Source organism: Natrix helvetica (assembly GCF_964273705.1).
Source record: "Natrix helvetica genome assembly, chromosome: 2".
NCBI lineage: Eukaryota > Metazoa > Chordata > Lepidosauria > Squamata > Natricidae > Natrix > Natrix helvetica.
This window is the reverse complement of record NC_138552.1, coordinates 274,315,662-274,334,737: the sequence shown is the minus strand read 5'-3', so window position 1 is coordinate 274,334,737 and position 19,076 is coordinate 274,315,662. Positions and strand designations below refer to the sequence as shown.

The 19,076-nt window shown below is 42.0% G+C and overlaps 2 protein-coding genes across 3 annotated transcripts in view; one reads left to right on the top strand and one right to left on the bottom strand.

Annotated features, from left to right (window-relative positions):
* The window catches only part of LOC309386717 (protein NipSnap homolog 2-like), a 291,445-nt gene that overhangs the window by 45,045 nt on the left and 227,324 nt on the right, over positions 1–19,076 (bottom strand). The window lies entirely within an intron of this gene.
* Positions 1–19,076, top strand: part of LOC309386250 (merlin-like) — a 37,359-nt gene that overhangs the window by 14,571 nt on the left and 3,712 nt on the right. Inside the window, exons 6-17 of the mRNA XM_081941402.1 lie at positions 1,022–1,090; positions 1,694–1,776; positions 2,996–3,071; positions 5,509–5,646; positions 6,499–6,573; positions 9,039–9,152; positions 10,416–10,538; positions 11,088–11,305; positions 13,950–14,055; positions 14,972–15,099; positions 15,815–15,974; positions 18,153–18,335. Coding sequence (XP_081797528.1) covers positions 1,022–1,090; positions 1,694–1,776; positions 2,996–3,071; positions 5,509–5,646; positions 6,499–6,573; positions 9,039–9,152; positions 10,416–10,538; positions 11,088–11,305; positions 13,950–14,055; positions 14,972–15,099; positions 15,815–15,974; positions 18,153–18,335 — 1,473 coding nt within the window. The remainder of the gene's footprint in view (positions 1–1,021; positions 1,091–1,693; positions 1,777–2,995; positions 3,072–5,508; positions 5,647–6,498; positions 6,574–9,038; positions 9,153–10,415; positions 10,539–11,087; positions 11,306–13,949; positions 14,056–14,971; positions 15,100–15,814; positions 15,975–18,152; positions 18,336–19,076) is intronic.

Below are 19,076 nucleotides of genomic sequence, written 5' to 3'. Positions count from 1 at the left end.
TATGCAATATTCAACAACAATTGTTATAAAAACTAAAGTTTATGGACAATGTGTGAGCCCATCTTGGATGGTTTGTTTACCAAGCCATACCACTAAACTGTAGTTCTCTCTTTAAGGCAGGGGTGTCCAAACTTTGGAACTTTAAGACTTGTGGACTTCAACTCCCAGAATTCCCCAGCCAGCCTGGGAGTTGAAGTCCACAAGTCTTAAAGTTCCAAAGTTTGGACACCTCTGCTTTAAGGGGACATTAGGATCTTCTTTTCCTAGTCATTGGTGCTTAAGTTACAGCTGGACCCATTGTAGCTTTACTGTGTTGGCGGAGTTGACAACAAAATCTAAAGGGGATCCATCAAGAGTTATGGCACTGGATCAGAGGTGCAGGTTCTGACCAGTTCTGGAGAACCAGTAGTGAAAATTCTAAGTAGCTTGGAGAACCAGTAAATACCACCTCTGACTGGCCCCGCCCCCATCTATTCTCTGCCTCCCGAGTCCCAGCTGATCGGGAGGGAATGGGGATTTTGCAGTAATGTTCCCCTGGAGTGGGGTGGGAATGGAGATTTTACAGTATCCTTCCCCTGCCATGCCCACCAAGCCATGCCATGCCCACCCCTGCCCACAGAACCAGTAGTAAAAAGTTTTGAATCCCACCACTGCACTAGATCCTTCTTGAGCTATAAACTAGTGTATGTTTGGTACTAGCTGGTTAAACTTCAAGCATATTTTGTCAGTACTAAAGGACAGGAAGGTAAAATTCTCAGGACAGGAAGGTAAAATTCTCAGGAAAAGTATTTCTGACAGGGTCTTTTTTTGCTCCAATGGAATTACAAGGTGTAAATCACCCTTCAAATTTCACTTGTAAAAATCTTTTACAGCTTTAGCTATTTTTTAGTTGTTATTTTATGATCAAATGATTCAATGTTTTCTCTCTTTTTTAAAAAAGTGTTAATTTAGATCTTATACTATGCTGTCAATTTTTATATACAGTCTCTGTTGACTCATCTGATACTTTTACCCCCCACAGTATGGTGACTATGACCCAAATCTGCACAAACCAGGTTTCTTAGCTCCAGAAGAGCTTTTGCCAAAAAGAGTAAGTGTTTTCACACTTTCCTATCCTCCTGATCATGAATAGGAATCCTCAGATACCCAAAATAGCAGAATTAGCCAGCTAGGGAGCAACAGATTTGCATGACTCATAAAACAACTTCTTCCCAAAGACCAGTGATTTCTATTCGCTCTTTTAGGACAGATTGTTCCTCCCTTTGTTTTCTAGAGAGTGGGAAAATTTAAAATTCTGACATTCGTCAGTTCTCAAGCAACTATTGCAGAATGTGAGTTCTTAGCTATGAAGGGAGGATTCTCCTTCAAGGTATCTTCTCCAGGAAACTCTTGGGTCATGAGCTCAAAATGAGTTATAACCTGACCTTGGTGTTTTTATTCTGGATTAACCTTCTTCCAGATAGACTCCAGATTGCTCTTCACGAAAGGGAAATTTATGACAAAATCAAACTGAAGTTAGAAGTTTTTTTATTAAGTTGCCAACAAGCTTCCGGAAATGGGAGTCAGTTTGCTTCTAATCCTGAGCATTCTGCAGGCCCTTCCAGTTTGTCATACCAGCATGAACAGCCTTCTAGAGGTTTGAAAAATAAATATTTTTGCCATTGTTTTTCTTTTGTGTTCTTTACTTTTCTAGGTTCTCCGTCAATATCAGATGACCCCTGACATGTGGGAAGAAAGGATTACCGCTTGTTATGCTGGACACCAGGGAATGGCCAGGTACTGCAGTACCCTTTGCTTTTGCAACTGTAGTTGCAAAAAAAAAGGACTTACCTCCATGAACACCTGGTATTGGGGAGGGGGGGCAGTGACACACTTTCTGCCCCTTTCAAATTTGTGTGCAACACTGATGCAAGTTACACTCCTTCCATATTTTTGTGCAACATCATGACAGAAGGACAAAGGGCAGGGTTTCAGTTTCTGGTGGTTAAGGCATCAGGCTAGAAACCAGGAGACTGTGAGTTCTAGTCCCCCCTATGACATGAAAGCTGGCTGGGTGACTTTGGGCCAGTCACTTTCTCTCAATCCAACTCACCTCACAGGGTTGTTTTTGTGGGGAAAATAGGAAGGGGAAGGAGTATTAAGTTTGTTCATAGTGTTGAGTTATTTATAAAAATAATTAAAGTCGGATAATAAAAAAATAAACCAAGATATCACAATACACATTACATGTTTTTGACACTCTGTCCATGTTCATCTATTTTTTCCCCATGGAACATAGTAGAAGCCAATAAAAATTTAGATGAATTCTAAATTCCAACCCTTGAATTCACTTCTTGATACAAAGTTTGATTAAAATAGATAGGAACTCAGAAACACATGTTCTCTCATCACTCTGCTTCTGGCTGTTGATCTCACCTCTAGGCAAGATGGGTGGCATACAAATCTAATAAGTAAATAAATAACTGTAGTTTTGTCAACACTTCATTTAAACTACTGGTTCCAGTCTTTTTAAGACTAAAAGGAACATATCTGCTTAAGAATAATCTTTTTTGATAATCTGTCCATCACTGTTTGTGGTCTGCTCTGTCCAAAGCTTTTAGTCGTTTTACAGATTGTCACAAGAGCAGAACTTTTTACATAGCATTGTCAGGACTTCAGAATATTCTTCCAGGAAAGACATTTTTCAATTGGGGATCATTCAGCTGAATGTAAAACTTGTCCCAGAATATTTCAAATTTGTTTGGATGTGCCAAGTGAAGCTATTTCTGTGTCATGGTTGAGTTGCCCGTCTACTTATGTGATTTTTTAAAATAGAGGCTATAGTGCAATTTGTAAACATCTTGGATTAGCAATGGTAATAAAGCTAGGTAAAAGTATTTCACAGTCAGTAAATACAGCTTAGGGGTGACAGTAATATAGATCAACATGTTTTCTTTATAAAACAAGAACAATCCTTTCCAAGTCTTTTTTTAAAATAAATATTCTATTCTTCTAGATATGAAGCTGAGATGAACTATCTTAAAATAGCACAAGACTTGGAGATGTATGGGGTTAATTATTTTCCAATTGCTGTAAGTATGTGTGATTTTTAATGTATCCGATTCCGATTTTTCTGACAGTCCCAGATATTTGATTGTAAGTCCCTTGTGCCCCAGCAGTATTGCTAGTAAAAAAAAAACCCAACGAGGTGGGGGTGGGGGTTATGGGAGTCATTCATAAATTCTCATCAGCATTGCCTGTTGGGATCTGGAGCAATTTGCCTGACTTAAAAAGTGTTCTCCATTGTAAAATGCCATGACTCTTAAGCAGATCTCTTGTTCCAGTTATGGGTTTCAATTTTTTTTAGAACCTCTTCTGCAGGTGTGGCCTGCTTTGTGGGAGTGGCTTGCCAGCCATGTGACTGGGTGAGCGTGGCCAACTTGTAAAATGTGGTGAAACTCACTTAACAACGCTCTTGCTTAGCAACCAAAATGTTGGCTCAGAAACTCTGGCATTTGAACCACGCAAGTCTTAAAGCTGTCAAGTTACAAGACCCTTGCACCCCTAACCCTTTAGGAAAAAAAACCCCAGGGGTGTTCAAACTTGACAGCTTTAAGACTTGTGGACTTCAACTCCCAGAATTCCTCCTCCAGTCATGTTGGCTCAGGAACTCTGGCATTGAAGTGTGCAAGTCTTAAAGCTGTCAAGTTACAAGACCCTTGCACCCCTAACCCTTTAGAAAAAAATCCCCAAGGGATGTTCAAACTTGACGGCTTTAAGACTTTAAGGTTTAGATAGACTCTTAGAGGCGGGCAGGACGATTGGTGAGCCAGCCAATCAGTGAGCGGGGGCGGGGCAAGTGTGGTGCTGATGAGTGGGGGAGGGAGCTGGAACCAGTTCTAAACGGCACGGTAGATTTGTGGAACCTCTTCTATAGAAGTGGTTAGAACTGGCAGGAACCCACCCCTGTCTTGTTCTTACATTTTTCAATTTATATTCATGTTAGCTAACATAAAGAGAAATTCTAGTTTATAAATGCCTGACGTTTGACTCTTTTATACTGTATGAAGTAATGGGGAAGAAGCTTCCAAGAGGCAAAAGTGCTGGTTATGTACTTTATAGAGACTAGTTGAGCTGCAGTAAGGATACTTAGATAAGACAATAAAATTCCCAGTTAAGGCAGGTGTTTACAGATACGGGTAGTCCTCAACGTATGACCACAATTGGGCCCAAAATTTATGTGAGAAATTTGTTGTGAGTTTTACCCCATTTTATGACTTTTCTTGCCACATTTGTTAAGCGAATCACTGCAGCTTTAAATTGGTAACATGGTTGTTAAGTGAAACTGGTTTCTCTATTGACTTTGCTTGTCAGAAGGTCGTAAAAGGGGATCACATGACTCCTGAACCCAGCAACCGTCATAATATGAGTCAGCTATTTAGCATACAAATGTAAGTTACGTGACCATGGGGATGCTGCAACGGTCATAAGTGTGAAAAATGATCATAAGTCACTATTTTCAGTGCCGTTGTAACTTTGAACGGTCACTAAATGAACTGTTGTAAGTCAAGGACTACCTGTATTCCTTGACTTACAACCATTAACAATTGTTTGAACTTAGAACAGCACTGAAAAAAAGTCACCTAATCTGTAAAATGGGAAAGAAATGAAGGAAGGAAGGAAGAAGGAAGGAAAAAAGGAAGAAAGGAAGAAAGAAAGCAAAAAGAAAGAAGGAAGGAAGGAAGGAAGAAAGAAAGCAAAAATAAAGAAAGAAGGAAGGAAGGAAGGACTTATGACAAGTTCTTATACTTACCGTTCATAGTGGTGGGATTCAGCCAGTTCGCACCACTTCGGGAGAGCCAGTTGTTAACTTCTGAGCAGTTTGGTGAACTGGTTGTTGAAAGAAATCATTAGGGCAGAGAACCGGTTGTTAAATTATTTGAATCCCACCACTGACCATGCAGCTGTTGCAGTGTCCCCATAGTCATGTGATCAAAATTTAGGTGCTTGGCAACTGGCATGTATTTACGATGCCTGCCGTGTCCTGGAGTCACGGATCACCATTTGCAATCTTCCCAGCCAGCTTCCTACAAGCAAAGTCAATGGGGAACTTGGATTCACTTAACGACTATGTGATTCACTTAACAATTACAGTGATTCCCTTAAGAACCATGGCAAATAAGGTTATAAAATTGTTAAGTGCGACTCCCTTAATAATCACCTTGTTTAGCAATAGAAATTCTGGTCCCTGTTGCAGTCATAAGTCGAGGACTACCTGTGCCATACATCAGGAATTGTGAAATGTGCATTTTAGGCAAAATAAGTTGTAATTGATTGTTGTCAGACGGTGAATATATTAACCAATAGAGGAGAATATTTGTAGCCCAGGGTTGAAATGAGGGATCCTTGGTGCTCTCTGAAGTAGATTGCTTTCTTGCAGATGTCTCATTACCCAAATAAAATAACATCAGCGGTGCTAGTTAGTGCACAAGATGAATTTATTGATTTTAACCTTGGACTTCTCCGCAGCAAAAGAAGAATCATACAGACTTCCTGCTTGGGGTCGATGCCAAAGGGATTCATGTCTACAGCATCAATAACCGTTTCTCTCCAAATAAGTCTTTTGAATGGAGCAGCATCCAGAATATTTCTTATTCTGATAAAGAGGTAGGGGGTGTGTGCCACGGCAGCGGGCCCCAACCTTTCCGCCCTTGCAGATTGGCAGTGCGGTGGCGGCGGGGGGGAGGGAGAGGGGATGGTTTTTCATTGCATTTTTGCTAGATATTTATGAAAAATATAAAACTGTTTTTTTCGACTACGTCTATTTTTCATTATGTTGTTAGAGTGGTTGTTTTTAATGCTGTAGAACCGTGATGGTGAACCTACCTCTGGCACGTGTGCCACAGGTGGCACGCAGAGCCCTCTCCGAGGGCATGTGAGCCGTCACCCAGCTCAGCTCCATCACATGCACGCGCTTCACACCAGCCAGCTGATTTTCGGGTCTCTGTTGCACATGTGGGACACTCATGCGTATGCCTGGGGGGGGCAGGTGGGGGGATTGCATGCCCATGTGTGTAGGGTAGGGTGGATTGCATGCGCATGCGTGTGGGTGAGAGAGAGCGCAAGCATGTGTGGCGAGTTCCCCCGTGCCCCATTTTTGGTCCCAGGAGGCTTTAGGGAGGCCTACTAGGCCCAAAATGGGGCACCGAGGGGGGGTGTGTGTTGCGCACATGTGCGGGGAGGTCACAGGGGATTGCATGCATACATGGGGGATTGCAGGGGGATCACACATGCACAGGGATGGGGGAGCACGGGCCATGCACACATGCGCAGGGGGCGCATTGCATTGTGGGTGTGGGCATGTGCCTGCTATTTCGGCATGCGAGGACAAAAAGGTTAGCCATCACTGCTATAGAATGTCATACTTTACATCCATGGGTCCCTAGTGGAAACAAATTTTGTACATGGACTTAGTATATAATGATAATTAAAAAAAAAAACACTCCTTTTTTCTTTCAGCTTACTATTAAGCCCATTGACAAGAAAGCCGAGGTTTTCAAGTTCTTCTCCTCACAGCCTAAAGTCAATAAACTGGTGAGTGCTTTCTTATATAGAAGACTATCTGTGGAGTCCTTGGTGCTGTCTGAGTTGGTTTTCTTCATGTAGACATTTCATTACCTAACTAGGTAACATAATCAGTGTGAGTGAATGTGGGGGAGGGGTTTGCTCCCTGTTTATGTATGGTAGCTTCCCCTAATGTAAGTGTGGTTCTCTTCTTTCTGTGCCATTTTTGTCCCATTATAAACATGCCCCATTATAATAATGGCCGAAGACAGTGGCCTGACCATACCAATCTATGCTCGGTTGGAACAGAGATCATGTGACCCTGAATTGCTCTGACTGCCTAGACCCATGATGGCGAACCTATGGCATGTGTGCCACAAGTGGCACACGGAGCCATTTGTCATGGCATGCGAGGCTTGCGCTGCTGGCCAGCTGACTTCGGCCTTCTTTTGAGGCCATTTTTCGCCCTCCGGAGACTTCCCTGAAGCCTCCAGAGCGTGAAAAACCAGCCCTACAGGCAAACTGGAAGTTTGGGAACAGACTTCCGATTTGTTTGTAGGGCTGGTTTTAGCCCTCCGGAGCGTTCAGGAGCCCTCAGGAGGCTTCCCCGAAGGCTCCAGAGGGCAAAAAACAACACGAGCAAAACGGAAATGACCATACGAGCAACCTGGAAGTGTTGCTCGTATGGTCATTTTTTTGCCCTCTGGAGACTTCAGGGAAGCCTCCTGAAAGCCCCTGAAGGCTCCGGAGGGCTAAAACCGGCCCTACGAGCAAACCGGAAGTCCGTTCCCGAACTTCCGGTTTGCCCATGGGACCGTTTTTTCACGCTCTGGAGGCTTTAGGGAAGCTCCTGAAGCCTCCGGAGGGCCTCCGGGGGAGGGGGGAGACTGTTTTCGCCCTCCCCAGGCTCCTATAAAGCCTCTGGAGCCTGGGGAAGGTGAAAAAAGCACACCCCAAAATGGGAGGAGCACTGGTCATGCACGCCTGCATGCTGTGGTCCTGCGCATAGCATTATGGGTGTGGCACACCTGCGCACGACCCCCCCTGCGCTCCCCCCGCTTTTGGCACGCGAGCTAAAAATTGTTTGCCATCACTGGCCTAGACATTGTTGAATGATTTTATTTTTAGTAATAACAATTAAAGCCATAAATGATTGTGAGGAAGCAAATGAAGGAGTGGTTTTTTTCCAGTATATACAATATCTATCTAAACATTAAGATACGCAGGATAAGACTTGCTCCATTTCCCATAGCTAGGAGAGCCAAGTTAGGTGAAGATTTATTTATCTTAAAGTTCCTACTTCTATTATACGAATTAAAAATGTGGAGGGGGGGGGGAAAGCAAAATCTATAATCCATAAAATCATATGCACAAGACGGAATATACTGTATAATAGTCAAAACAAAATAGAATTATTATTCTATTCTATTCTGAGCCAAGGTGGCGCAGTGGTTAGAGTGCAGTACTGCAGGCTATTTCAGCTGACTGCTAGCTGCAGTTTAGCAGTTCAAATCTCACGACTCAGTCGACTCAGACTTCCATCCTTCCGAGGTGGGTAAAATGAGGATCCAGATTGTTGGGGGCAATCGGCTGATTCTGTAAACCGCTTAGAGAGGGCTGTAAAAGCACTATGAAGTGGCATATAAGTCCAAGTGCTATTGCTACTGGTATTATCAATTGGTAGAAGGACCAATCATTCTCAATTCCTAGGGCGTGTTGGAACAGCCAAATCTTTAGAAATTTTCTAAACACCAAAGGGGAAGGATCCATTTGGAAGCCCAGGGAATCTGAAAGGAGGGGGAAGTGATAGAACATGCACATTTCTACCCTTCTATTCATGCTCTGGGTAGTGCTTGGCTATATCCAAGTTCTGTACGTTCCTTCATTAACCTAGAAATATATCAACTTAAAAACATATGTCTGTAACTCTCCATTATGCCAGTCCTAAATGAAAACAGTCTTCTAGGTAATGTCAGGTCCAAGCCAAATATAGATATGGAGCAGTGGTGGGTTGCCAATTTTTTTAATGACCGGTTCAGGCGCGCTTGTGTGCTCACACTTCTGCGCATGCGCAGAAACGTCCGGGCAGGCGGGCAGAACCTCCCGCCACCGGTTCGCCCGATCCGGTTGAACCAGAAGCAACCTACTTCTGATATGGAGGTTTTCAGTGGACCTTTTAACAGGAAATAATGAGGATTATCAGAATGGCTGATAATATAGCATTCCTATAGTATCCTGTTTTTTTATATTTTCCTGAGGCACGTAGACAGTAGTTGCTGAAAACCAAATCAGTCAGAGATTAATTTTAGGTTTACCTGGAGAACTAAATTGAGTTTCCCTCCCTTCAGAGAGAGATATTACTACATCGGTGAGTATTATGGCGTAATACATGAAGAATTGTGTTTATATTCTGGACTTCCCAAACACATCTGATAGACCACTAAAGGAAACAGGATATTTCCAGGAAGACATTGTTCTTTTCTCCTTTCTTGCAGATCATGCAGCTCTTCATTGGAAATCACGACTTGTTCATGAGAAGGAGGCGAGTGGATCCCATTGAGATTCAGCAGATGAAATCTCAAGCCAGAGAGGAGAAAGCAAGAAAGAAGGTGACTCTTAATTAGATACACAAGGAATTTTTCTTCGATGCAGAATCTCTCAGTGTACATGCAAAACAAGAGAGCAATAATAATCATAATAATGATTACCAATAAAATAATCATAATAGCAAAAATAATCATAATAATGGTACCAATAGTGGAGAAGATGAGAAGGATAATTCTACAGTCATACAGAATGGGGGAATATAGAGTACTTAGACATAAAACAATACTGCGAAGATTAGGTGCTCAGTAGAGGGATCCCGCCAGGGAAAAAACTGCCCCTGTGTCTAGTTGTTTTGGTATGTAGTACTGTATAGAGGCATCCCAAGGGAAGGACTTGAAACAATTTATGTCTAAAATGTGAGGGGTCTGTAGTTATTTTCGCAGGTTTCCTTTTGACTGGCACAATATACAGGTCTTCTAGGGAAAGTAGGCTGGCTGGAATTGCTTTTTTCTGCAGTCCTAACTATCCCTTGGAGCGGTACGGCCTGGTACTGGGAGTATTTGGGAGAAGCGGCCACCGTACTGGTACGGTGGCTCATTGGGCCCACCCGCCCGCCTACATTCCATGGCCGTTTAATACTGCGACTGGCCCATTGCACAGGTGTGCACAGCGTGCGCGCCTGCGCAACCTCCGCCGAGCACCTGGGTGCCGCAGAGCAGCGGCGTGCGCATGCACGTACAGCACGTGTGTCCGTCTAGGACGCCTGGCCCCATGCAGAGCGTACCAGCTGCGCTGGGGTCCGGAACCCACCACTGTTTTGGAGTCTGTGCCTGTTATAGTGCTAACTTCCATGTGTGGCCCAAACATACGTACATATTCAATAAAAGCATTATAATAAACTGTTTAAACCTAGTGAAGAGAATCTGAAAGTGCAATACTATGCATTTTTCTTGAGGCAAGGACCTTTTTAAAAAAAGTAGATTTTGATCTATTTTGAATCCCTCTCTATATATAATGGCGAGAAGTTTAATACATGGGTTTTCTTTTGCCTACTCCAAAGAAGTATTTCTGGACAGTAAAAAGCAACAACCAACCCACTCTACAAATAAATATGAAATCAATAACTTAAACCTGCAGTTAATTTTTGGCAGATTGATTTGCAAGATGACTGGATAGGGTTTGCAAAGGATAGTCCCAGCCCCTAGGGGGTTACAGTTGAAAAGTATGCAATATAACAGGAGGACTGGAAAAACCAGAACAAAGTGAGCCTGGCTACATTCCGCTGTGCAGTTCTTGCAGATGTCCAACCTTGTTCATTCCCTCAGATGGAGCACCAGAGGCTGGCCAGGGAGAAGCAGTTGCGGGAGGAAGCCGAGCGAGCCAAAGAAGAACTGGAACGACGCCTCTTTGAGGTGGAAGATGAAGCTCGGCAAGCTAATGAGGCGCTGGTGAGCATTGCTGTGCTAATGAAGCCTAGTGGTCAAGGGCTTCTGGTCAATTGTCTCCATTTTGCACCCACTTAATTTTTTTATGCCATGTCATGTCATCTTATATTATATTATCTTACTATTTTGTTTTATTGTTTTGTCTTTTTACGATTTTGTTTTATCGTTTTGTTATTTTATCATTTTATTAACATTTTATCATTTTATCATCATTTTATCATCATCATTTTACCATCATTTTACCATCATTTTATCATCATTTTATCATCATTTTATCATCATTTTATCATCATTTTATCATCATTTTATCATTTTATCATTTTATCATTTTATCATTATTTTATCATTTTATTTTTTGAATTGATATGCCACCATCTCATTATCTAGAGCAGGGGTGTCCAAACTTGGGAACTTGTGGACTTCATGGCTGGCTGGGGAATTCTGGAAGTTGAAGTCCACAAGTCTTAAAGTTCCCAAGTTTGGACACCCCTGATCTAGAGAGCCTCTGGGCAACTCACTATACGAGATGCTTGTTTTTAAATTCTCCTCCAGCGCCGTTCAGAGGCAGCCGCAGAATTGTTGGCTGAGAAAGCTCAGATCGCGGAGGAGGAAGCCAAGCTGTTGGCTCAGAACGCTGCGGAAGCAGAGCAGGAGCGCCATCGATTAGAGTTGGCGGCCTTGAAAACCAGCGAGGAGAAGCGACTGATGGAGCACAAGATAAGGGAGGCCGAGCTGATTGCCATGAAGCTGGTGAAGGAGTCCGATCGAAGGTGACACTCCGTACTAGAAACTTAGTTGGTCATTCTGCATTGTGCTCCCTCGGGTGTGTTTGATGAAAAACACATGTACAGGTCAGGGGTGGGTTCCTGCCAGTTCTAACCTCTTCTATAGAAGAGGTTCCACAAATCTACAGTGCCATTTAGAACTGGTTCCAGCTCTCTCCCCCCGCCCATCCACACATCATCAAGATGAAGAGCGAGAGGAGGAATTCTGGGAGTTGAAGTCTACAAGTCTTAAAGCTGTCAAGTTTCAACACCCCTGGGTTTTTTTTCTAAAGGGTTAGAGGTGCAAGGGTCTTGTAACTTGACAGCTTTAAGACTTGCATGCTTCAAATGCCAAAGTTTCTGAGCCAACATTTTGGTTGCTAAGCAAGAGAGTTGTTAAGTGAGCTTCACCACATTTTACAAGTTGGCCACACCCACCCAGTCACATGACTGCCAAGCCACTCCCACTCGGTCACATGGCTGGCAAGCCACTCCCACCCGGTCACATGGCCAGCAAACCACTCCCACAAAGCAGGCCACACCTACAGAAGAGGTTCTAAAAAGTTTGAAACCCACCACTGGTACAGGTAGTCCTTGACTTACATGAGTAGTCGCTCAGCAACCATTTGAAGTTACAGTCTACCTGGAAAAAGGGAATTTTGATTCTGTTCTGAAGTTCCAACAGCAGTGTTCTAACCATGTTTTATGATGGTTTTGCTGAAAACCAGAAATTAATCCCAGTTTTTAGCAAAGCTATGCTATAGCAAACAATGGATTTGCTTAACAACCATGGTATTTGCTTAACAACCACTGCAGAAAAGGTCATTAAATTGGGTCAGTCACATGACTGATCCATTTTATGATTGTCAGGCTCCCTTATGGTCATATGTCAAGGACCTGCATTTCTGCAAGCTGCCTATAGCACTGCGGTTAATAAGTCCCAAGGACGCATTGGCTCGGTGGCTAAGATGCTGAGCTTGTTGATCAGAAAAGTTGAAAGTTTGACGGTTTGAATCTCTACCACCGCGTAATGGAGTGAGCTCCCGTTACTTGTCCCAGTTTCTGACAACCTAGCAATTTGAAAGCATGTAAAAATGCAAGTGGAAAAATAGGAACCACCTTTGGTGGGAAGATAACAGCATTCCGTGCGCCTTCGGTGTTTAGACATGCTGGCCACATGACCACGGAGACGTCTTTGGACAGCGCTGGCTCTTCGGCTTTGAAATGGAAATTAGCACCGCCCCCTAGAGTTGGGAACGACTGGCACATATATGCAAGGGGAACTTTTACCTTCACCTTACAAGTTAGAAACATTTTAATATGTTCCTCATGAACTATTATAGGTATAAAAGGTAAGTGCTGGGTTCTGATGGGATCACAAGAAAAAAAGTCAGGGCTGGAAAATGAAGGCCTGGGTTTAAAAGTAAAAGACCAATCCTTGGAATTTATTCAGGGATAAATTATACCGCAAAGGGAAATATAACTTTGTGGGAGAAAGCAGAGGCAAACCATTTCCCTCTTGCTGCCCAGAAAATTCCATGAATGTGTGTTATCAAGTTATCAAGAATCAGGTTTTTTTTAAATTTGTGACACTTTTTTGGACTGTATCCTGCTGGCATTCTGGTTCCTGAATTTTAGAGGGATTTTTTACAGTATAAACAGCAAAAATGCATGCATATAAAAAAAAGTAATTTTAAAATTATATTTAATGAAGTACTTGTAATTGTTTTTAACTGCAGTTATCATTAAATTACATATTTAAATTGCACATTACAATTTAAACAATAGTATTTAAATCCACACATTTTAAATAGTTTCTAAATTGCACATGAATGTGAAAACGGGTGAATAATTACCTGTTTTCTACTAATCTCCCCATTATTTTCTTAATATTATGATTGTAATCTTTCTGTGTGTAGAAAAAAAATCAGGAATTAATATGGAGAGATCCTTGATAAACTGAGGCTTAGCAGTTACCAGTGGCGTAGCGTGGGGGGTGCAGGGGGGGCCGGCCGCACCGGGCGCAACATCTGGGGGGGGGGCGCTCGCACTCGCAGCTCTCTGCCCCTGCCTGGCTCACTCACTCTCACTGCAGTGCTGGCTGTGCGAATCCGAGCCGAGCCGCTGGGTCGCCGCCCACTGTGGAGGGGGGGGGGTGCCAGGCGTGCGGTGCGGTGCGGAGAGAGGGCGAGGGACTATCTGGGGGAGGGACAGTGCAGCGGCCACCCAGCGTAGCGCTGAGCGCGGGAGAGAACCACACCAGACCAGCCCAGGCAGCAGCAAGAAGAAGCTGGCAGCGGCGGCAGGTGACACAGGCCAGAGAGTATTTTCATAGCAAACAATACATGTGCTTAGGGGGTAAGGGTTTCTTTAACTAATCTAGTGGAAGAGACTCGAGTGCTAAAATCCACGGGTTAGGGGGCGCAAATTACTTGCCTTGCCCCGGGTGCTGACAACCCACGCTACGCCACTGGCAGTTACCATGGTTACCAGATACCATGGATTCTCTTAGGTTTTGCGTTTGAGTCATGAGGCAGCCGCAGAAATTATTAAAGTTGATTGAAGCCAACTGTGCTTTCAGGGCCTTAGTTAAGGAGTATCTTTGAGAAATATGGATTGATTTGCTTATGGTGATCATTTGGATTCTCAGGGCCAAAGAAGCTGAGCATTTAAAGCAGGACCTACAGGAAGCCAGAGAAGCCGAAGAGAAAGCAAAGCAAAAGCTTCAAGACGTCAGCAAGTTTAACTCTCCTCCTGTAAGTTTTTTTTAAAAAAAATACATGATTGCTTTAGAGATAGAATAACAATGATGTAATTTATCCTTAGGTAAAGGATAAACCTGCAATAGGTACAGTCTCTTTCTCCTTGGAAGGCAGAGAATCATGGGCAATGTAGTATTCCATTCAAAGTATCTCAGCAACCTTTTCAGCTAGAATTATGGGGCGTCTTTCGAGAAAGGACTGATTAAAAAGGAAAATGTGGAGTACTTGGTGATCTCTGAGTTTGGTTGTTCGCTTGCAGATGTCTTATTATGCAACTACCATGTTTCCCCGAAAATAAGATTGGGTCTTATATTATTTTTTGCTCCAAAAGATGTATTAGGGCTTATTTTCTAGTTAGGTTTTATTTTGGGGGAAATACGGTACTAATTGCATCTGTCTGGCTGATGATCTTAATTGGGGCTTATTTGGGGGGCTTATATTACGCGCATCCTGAAAAATCATGGCAGGGCTTATTTTTTGGTTGGGTCTTATTTTTGGGGAAACAGGTTAGGTTTTATCGTTAGTACTGATGTTACTTGCAAGGTGGTTAACTAGTTGGGTAATGAAATATTTGCAAGCAGACAACCAACTTTAGAGAGAAAAAGAAACTCCATAGTTCATTCATGAGTTACAGATATTATCTTCTATTAAAAAGGGAAATATTTGAAGTTGCCAAACATAGAAAGGTAAAATGATAGGTCCCATTACATTGTGTTTGTAAATGCTTTCAGGGTAGACAATTTGCTACACAACTTCCAGTCAGATCTGTGCTTGGCTGTAATTATGCCACCCAGTGGTGTGTGTCTTTCTGTGGCATTTTCTGCATAGCACAATCCTAGGTGTTCAAAACCTATTCCTAAACAATGTAGGATTCAATATCACAGCTTTTTGTTTCCGTGGTCTTTTCTAGCATACTGTTAAGTCTACTTCATCTCCACCTGTTGACACGAGGGATACCAATGGTGACAAAGGATTTGTAAAGATGGATTTAAGAGACATTGATCTGAAGAGGCTTTCCTTGGAGATAGAGAGAGAGAGGTAGGATTGTCCTCCTGTGGCTGAAATAAGGCCAGGCAGATTCCAGATTCAGAATATGAATGGATGAAATGTTGTGCCAGAATGGAATTCTTCATGCTTTGTACCTTTATTCAGAAACTTATTTTGGTTCATGTTATATAGTATATTAGGGACGCAGTGGCTCAGTGGCTAAGACGCTGAGCTTGTCGATTAGGAAGGTCGGCAGTTTGGCAGTTCAAATCCCTAGCGCCACGTAACAGAGTAAGCTCCCATTACTTGTCCCAGCTGCAACCTAGCAGTTCGAAAGCACATAAAAATGCAAGTAGAAAAATAGGAACCACCATGGACTTTAGTAACGACTGTGAAAACTCAAAATCTGAGTCCAAAAAGGAGTGCAAACATTGCAACTTAGACTTTGTTTGCTAGATTATGAATATACATTTTTTTTAACCTATAAGAGCCACAGTTTATCCATCAGTAGTTTGTGACTTTGAGCACTTCTCATCCCAAATCAGAGTATTCAATTTGGGAATTGTATTTGGTCCCACGTGTGGGACCACATGTGTAAGGTACAGCTTAGCTAGATTGATTCATTAGATTCTCAGATCCTGAAATCTGTTTTCTTATAGTCCCAGGTACTGTACTAGTTCTGGCTCAGGTACTGGTTTAATTATGTTCACAGGCCATTTGATTATCTCTACTTTGTTTACAGTTTTGTTTTGTCTGTGCTTCACAGGTTAGACTACCTAGATAAGAGTAGAAAGTTTGAAGATCGTCTAAAAGAACTCAAGACTGAAATCCATGCTCTCAAAGTTGAAGAGAAACATGCCGGGTTTCTTTCTCATTGGAACATAATCCTTGACTCTTTGGACCATTCATCAGAGAAGGAATACAAGGTTCCCATACAGTCAAGCATTTCTTTCTTAAATTTGTAACAAATGCATACATTATTTTAGCACTCTTTCACGAGTCAGTTAGAGGTATCTTCCAGGTACTTGCAAGCTTGGTTTAAAAACAATGACTTTTCTTACTAATGTGTCCCTGAATCTATGGCCGAAATATTTAGGATTGTCATAATAATTCCAGTGATTAAGGCTGTGGACAATAAAAAATGACGATAGGAAAGGATTTCACCTTTATTGAATGAAATTAATAAATATAGTCAAATAAACTTCAATACTGACTACATTTTAAAAAGTTTAACAACTGCTGGTATGTAGTGTTAGAAAAAGCTTTCTTTGTTGAGTGATTACCCAGTTTCCCTTAAAAAAAGCCTCCCCCCCCCGATAATAAGCCCAATCGGGCTTTTGAGCACATGTGCTAAAATAAGCCCTCCCCTGAAAATAAGCCCTCCCTTAAAATTTTGCATCACAACAGCTGGCATGAGCTGACCATGCTTGCCACCTCCTGTAGTTCAAAAATAATAAGTCCTCCCCCAAAATAAGACCAAGCGCTTATTCGGGGGCGAGGTCAAAAGAATATAAGACCCTGTCTTATTTTTGGGGTACCTCTTTTCTCATATTGAAGGAAGCAAATCAGCTTAAAAACAAAGTAGTCTTAGTCATATACAGATTAAGGAAGATTTTACCAACTAACCAAACTGATTTGACCTAACGTACTTTAGCTGAGTACAGTAGAAGTTGTTTTCCACCGGATTAAACGTTTTGAAATTGTCTCTCTTATTCTGTATTAACCAATTGCAGCTTTTCAGGTTCTGCTGAAGGAGGCTTTCGCAATCCCTGTTATCTGATCTTTGAAGCAAGAAAGACCAGGCACTGAACTTGATAGTCTTGTGTTTTTTAGCAGGAACACCAATAAAGGATCAAAACAAGACAGAACCTGTATTGCATACCTCCTCTTTGCATATGCTCCATTCTTATTTTCTTTGTCTTTAACCTTAAACCAAATCCCCTAAGCTCTAGGAGATCCCCACAGGATGTTTTTCTTGTTGTCACCACTAAATTATTTTCTGATTTAGAAATTCTTTTCCTCCTTTGTTTTCATATGTCTACGGTAATGTGGCTAAGTGAAATGTGGGGAAGACACGGGATAACATTTAAACAGCTCTTGCCAACAAATTGAATTTTATTACAAAATATTTTAAAATGATTTCTAAATAGTACAAGACCCCGTCTTCCTGAGTAATGGAGGTTCCCCTACAGTGATGGGATTCAATTTTTTTTACTACCGGTTCTGTGGGCACGGCTTGGTGGGCGTGACGTGGCTTGGTGGCATGGCAGGGGAAGGACACTGTAAAATCTCCATTCCCTCCCCACTCCAGGGGAAGGTTACTGTAAAATCTCCTGATCAGCTAGGACTCCGGAGGCAGAGAATAGATGGGGGTGGGGCCAGTCAGAAGTGGTATTTACCGGTTCTCCGAACTACTCAAAATTTCCGCTACCTGTTCTCCAGAACTGGTCAGAACCTGCTGAATACCACCTCTGTTCCCCTAGTCTAGGATTCTGAGTCTCTACCATACTTGCCTTTTTACCTACGCTGCACAAATCCTTCTCCCCGTTTCCTTCTCCTTCTGAAATACACACAGTGGAGCTTGCATTGTCATGTCTTGAATGGCAGTTCCATCACCCAATCATCCCAACTTGTGAAATTAATCTTCTACATTCTTCTCCTGCTCCTGAATCTTTAGGTAACTACCCTTCCAGGGAGAATGACTAATAGTACAGTTGTTTCTGTAGTTTATCCCTATGGAGATGCTTTTAGAGATGCTTCAACCTGATCATTTTTTGAAGGTGACTCTTCAGAAGAAAAAAAAAATCACTTGAATCTAATAATAGGATTCTTGTAGAATCCTGACTTGATTTTATGTATTATCCCAGCCAATACAATACTCCTAATGTTAATCATAGACATTACATAATACATATTCTACTTAAATCATTAAGACTTCTGGAAATAATAATTTGTGCATTTCACACAAGTGCACTTCAGTCCTTCATAAAGGGACAATTTCCAGACCAAGGGAGTTAAATTGGTTTTTTTGGCTTTCAGAATGTTTCGTGTTATCCTGAATAAATCAAACCTCAATTAATGGCTAATATACTGCTTTTTAAAAGGCTCCTGTTTGGATGAAAACCCTTGAAGCAGACCTGTTTAATAATCTGCAAGAATCCTTTTCACCATCATGCCTGCTAAATGTGATTGAGAATACCATGCCCAGTGCAGCAACAGAAAACTCTTTTCCAACCCATCCCCTGGTTATTAATAACATGGAAACAGGACACCGAAAGCACATTAAGGTACCCGGCTTTGAATTTCATTTTCTGTATTCCATATTGTACAATGTCCTATCTACAAATCTTTTCCTTTGATTATTTGTCTGTATCTCAATGAAGTATTTATACAAAAGTTGGCGCTCAAGATTTAAGTCAACCACTGATTTGAGCTTCTGCTCTAGAAACTACACGGATGCTTTGGGATACTTGCGACTGGACACAAAGTGCAGTTATTCCTTGTTGCTTATCTTCAATATGCTATTGAATTTGGAAGTACCATTCAGCTCCTGGGTTCAACTGAGAGATCTACTCCCTATCAGTCAGTCAGTCAGTCTATCATCTTTCTCTCGCTAATTTTATATTCACCTCATCTGATGATGACTCTTTCTTCAAATGTCTTTCCCCAAAGAAAAATCCAAGAGTGATCAGTACTTTCAAACAAGTATTAAAGAGAAAAGGAAAGGAGAAGAGAGTCAATATGATAGCCATGCAATCAGAATTTTTAAGTCGCACAATGAGATTTTTTACTTGATATATGGAGTTACCTTCTCTCTCTGTGAGCTAGTGGATGAGGGGAGATTCCATGGAAGGTGGGGGGGGGGAAGAGTGGGAGGGAGGGAGGGATAGATAGATTTGTTTCAATACCTTCTTCAAATACCAATCATACCTATCATATGTGATCACTTGATATATTATACAAATGTAATTTAGAAATGTGGTTTCTTCGTTTCTTGGCTTTAGGAAGTGGTGAAAGATTCAATTTTA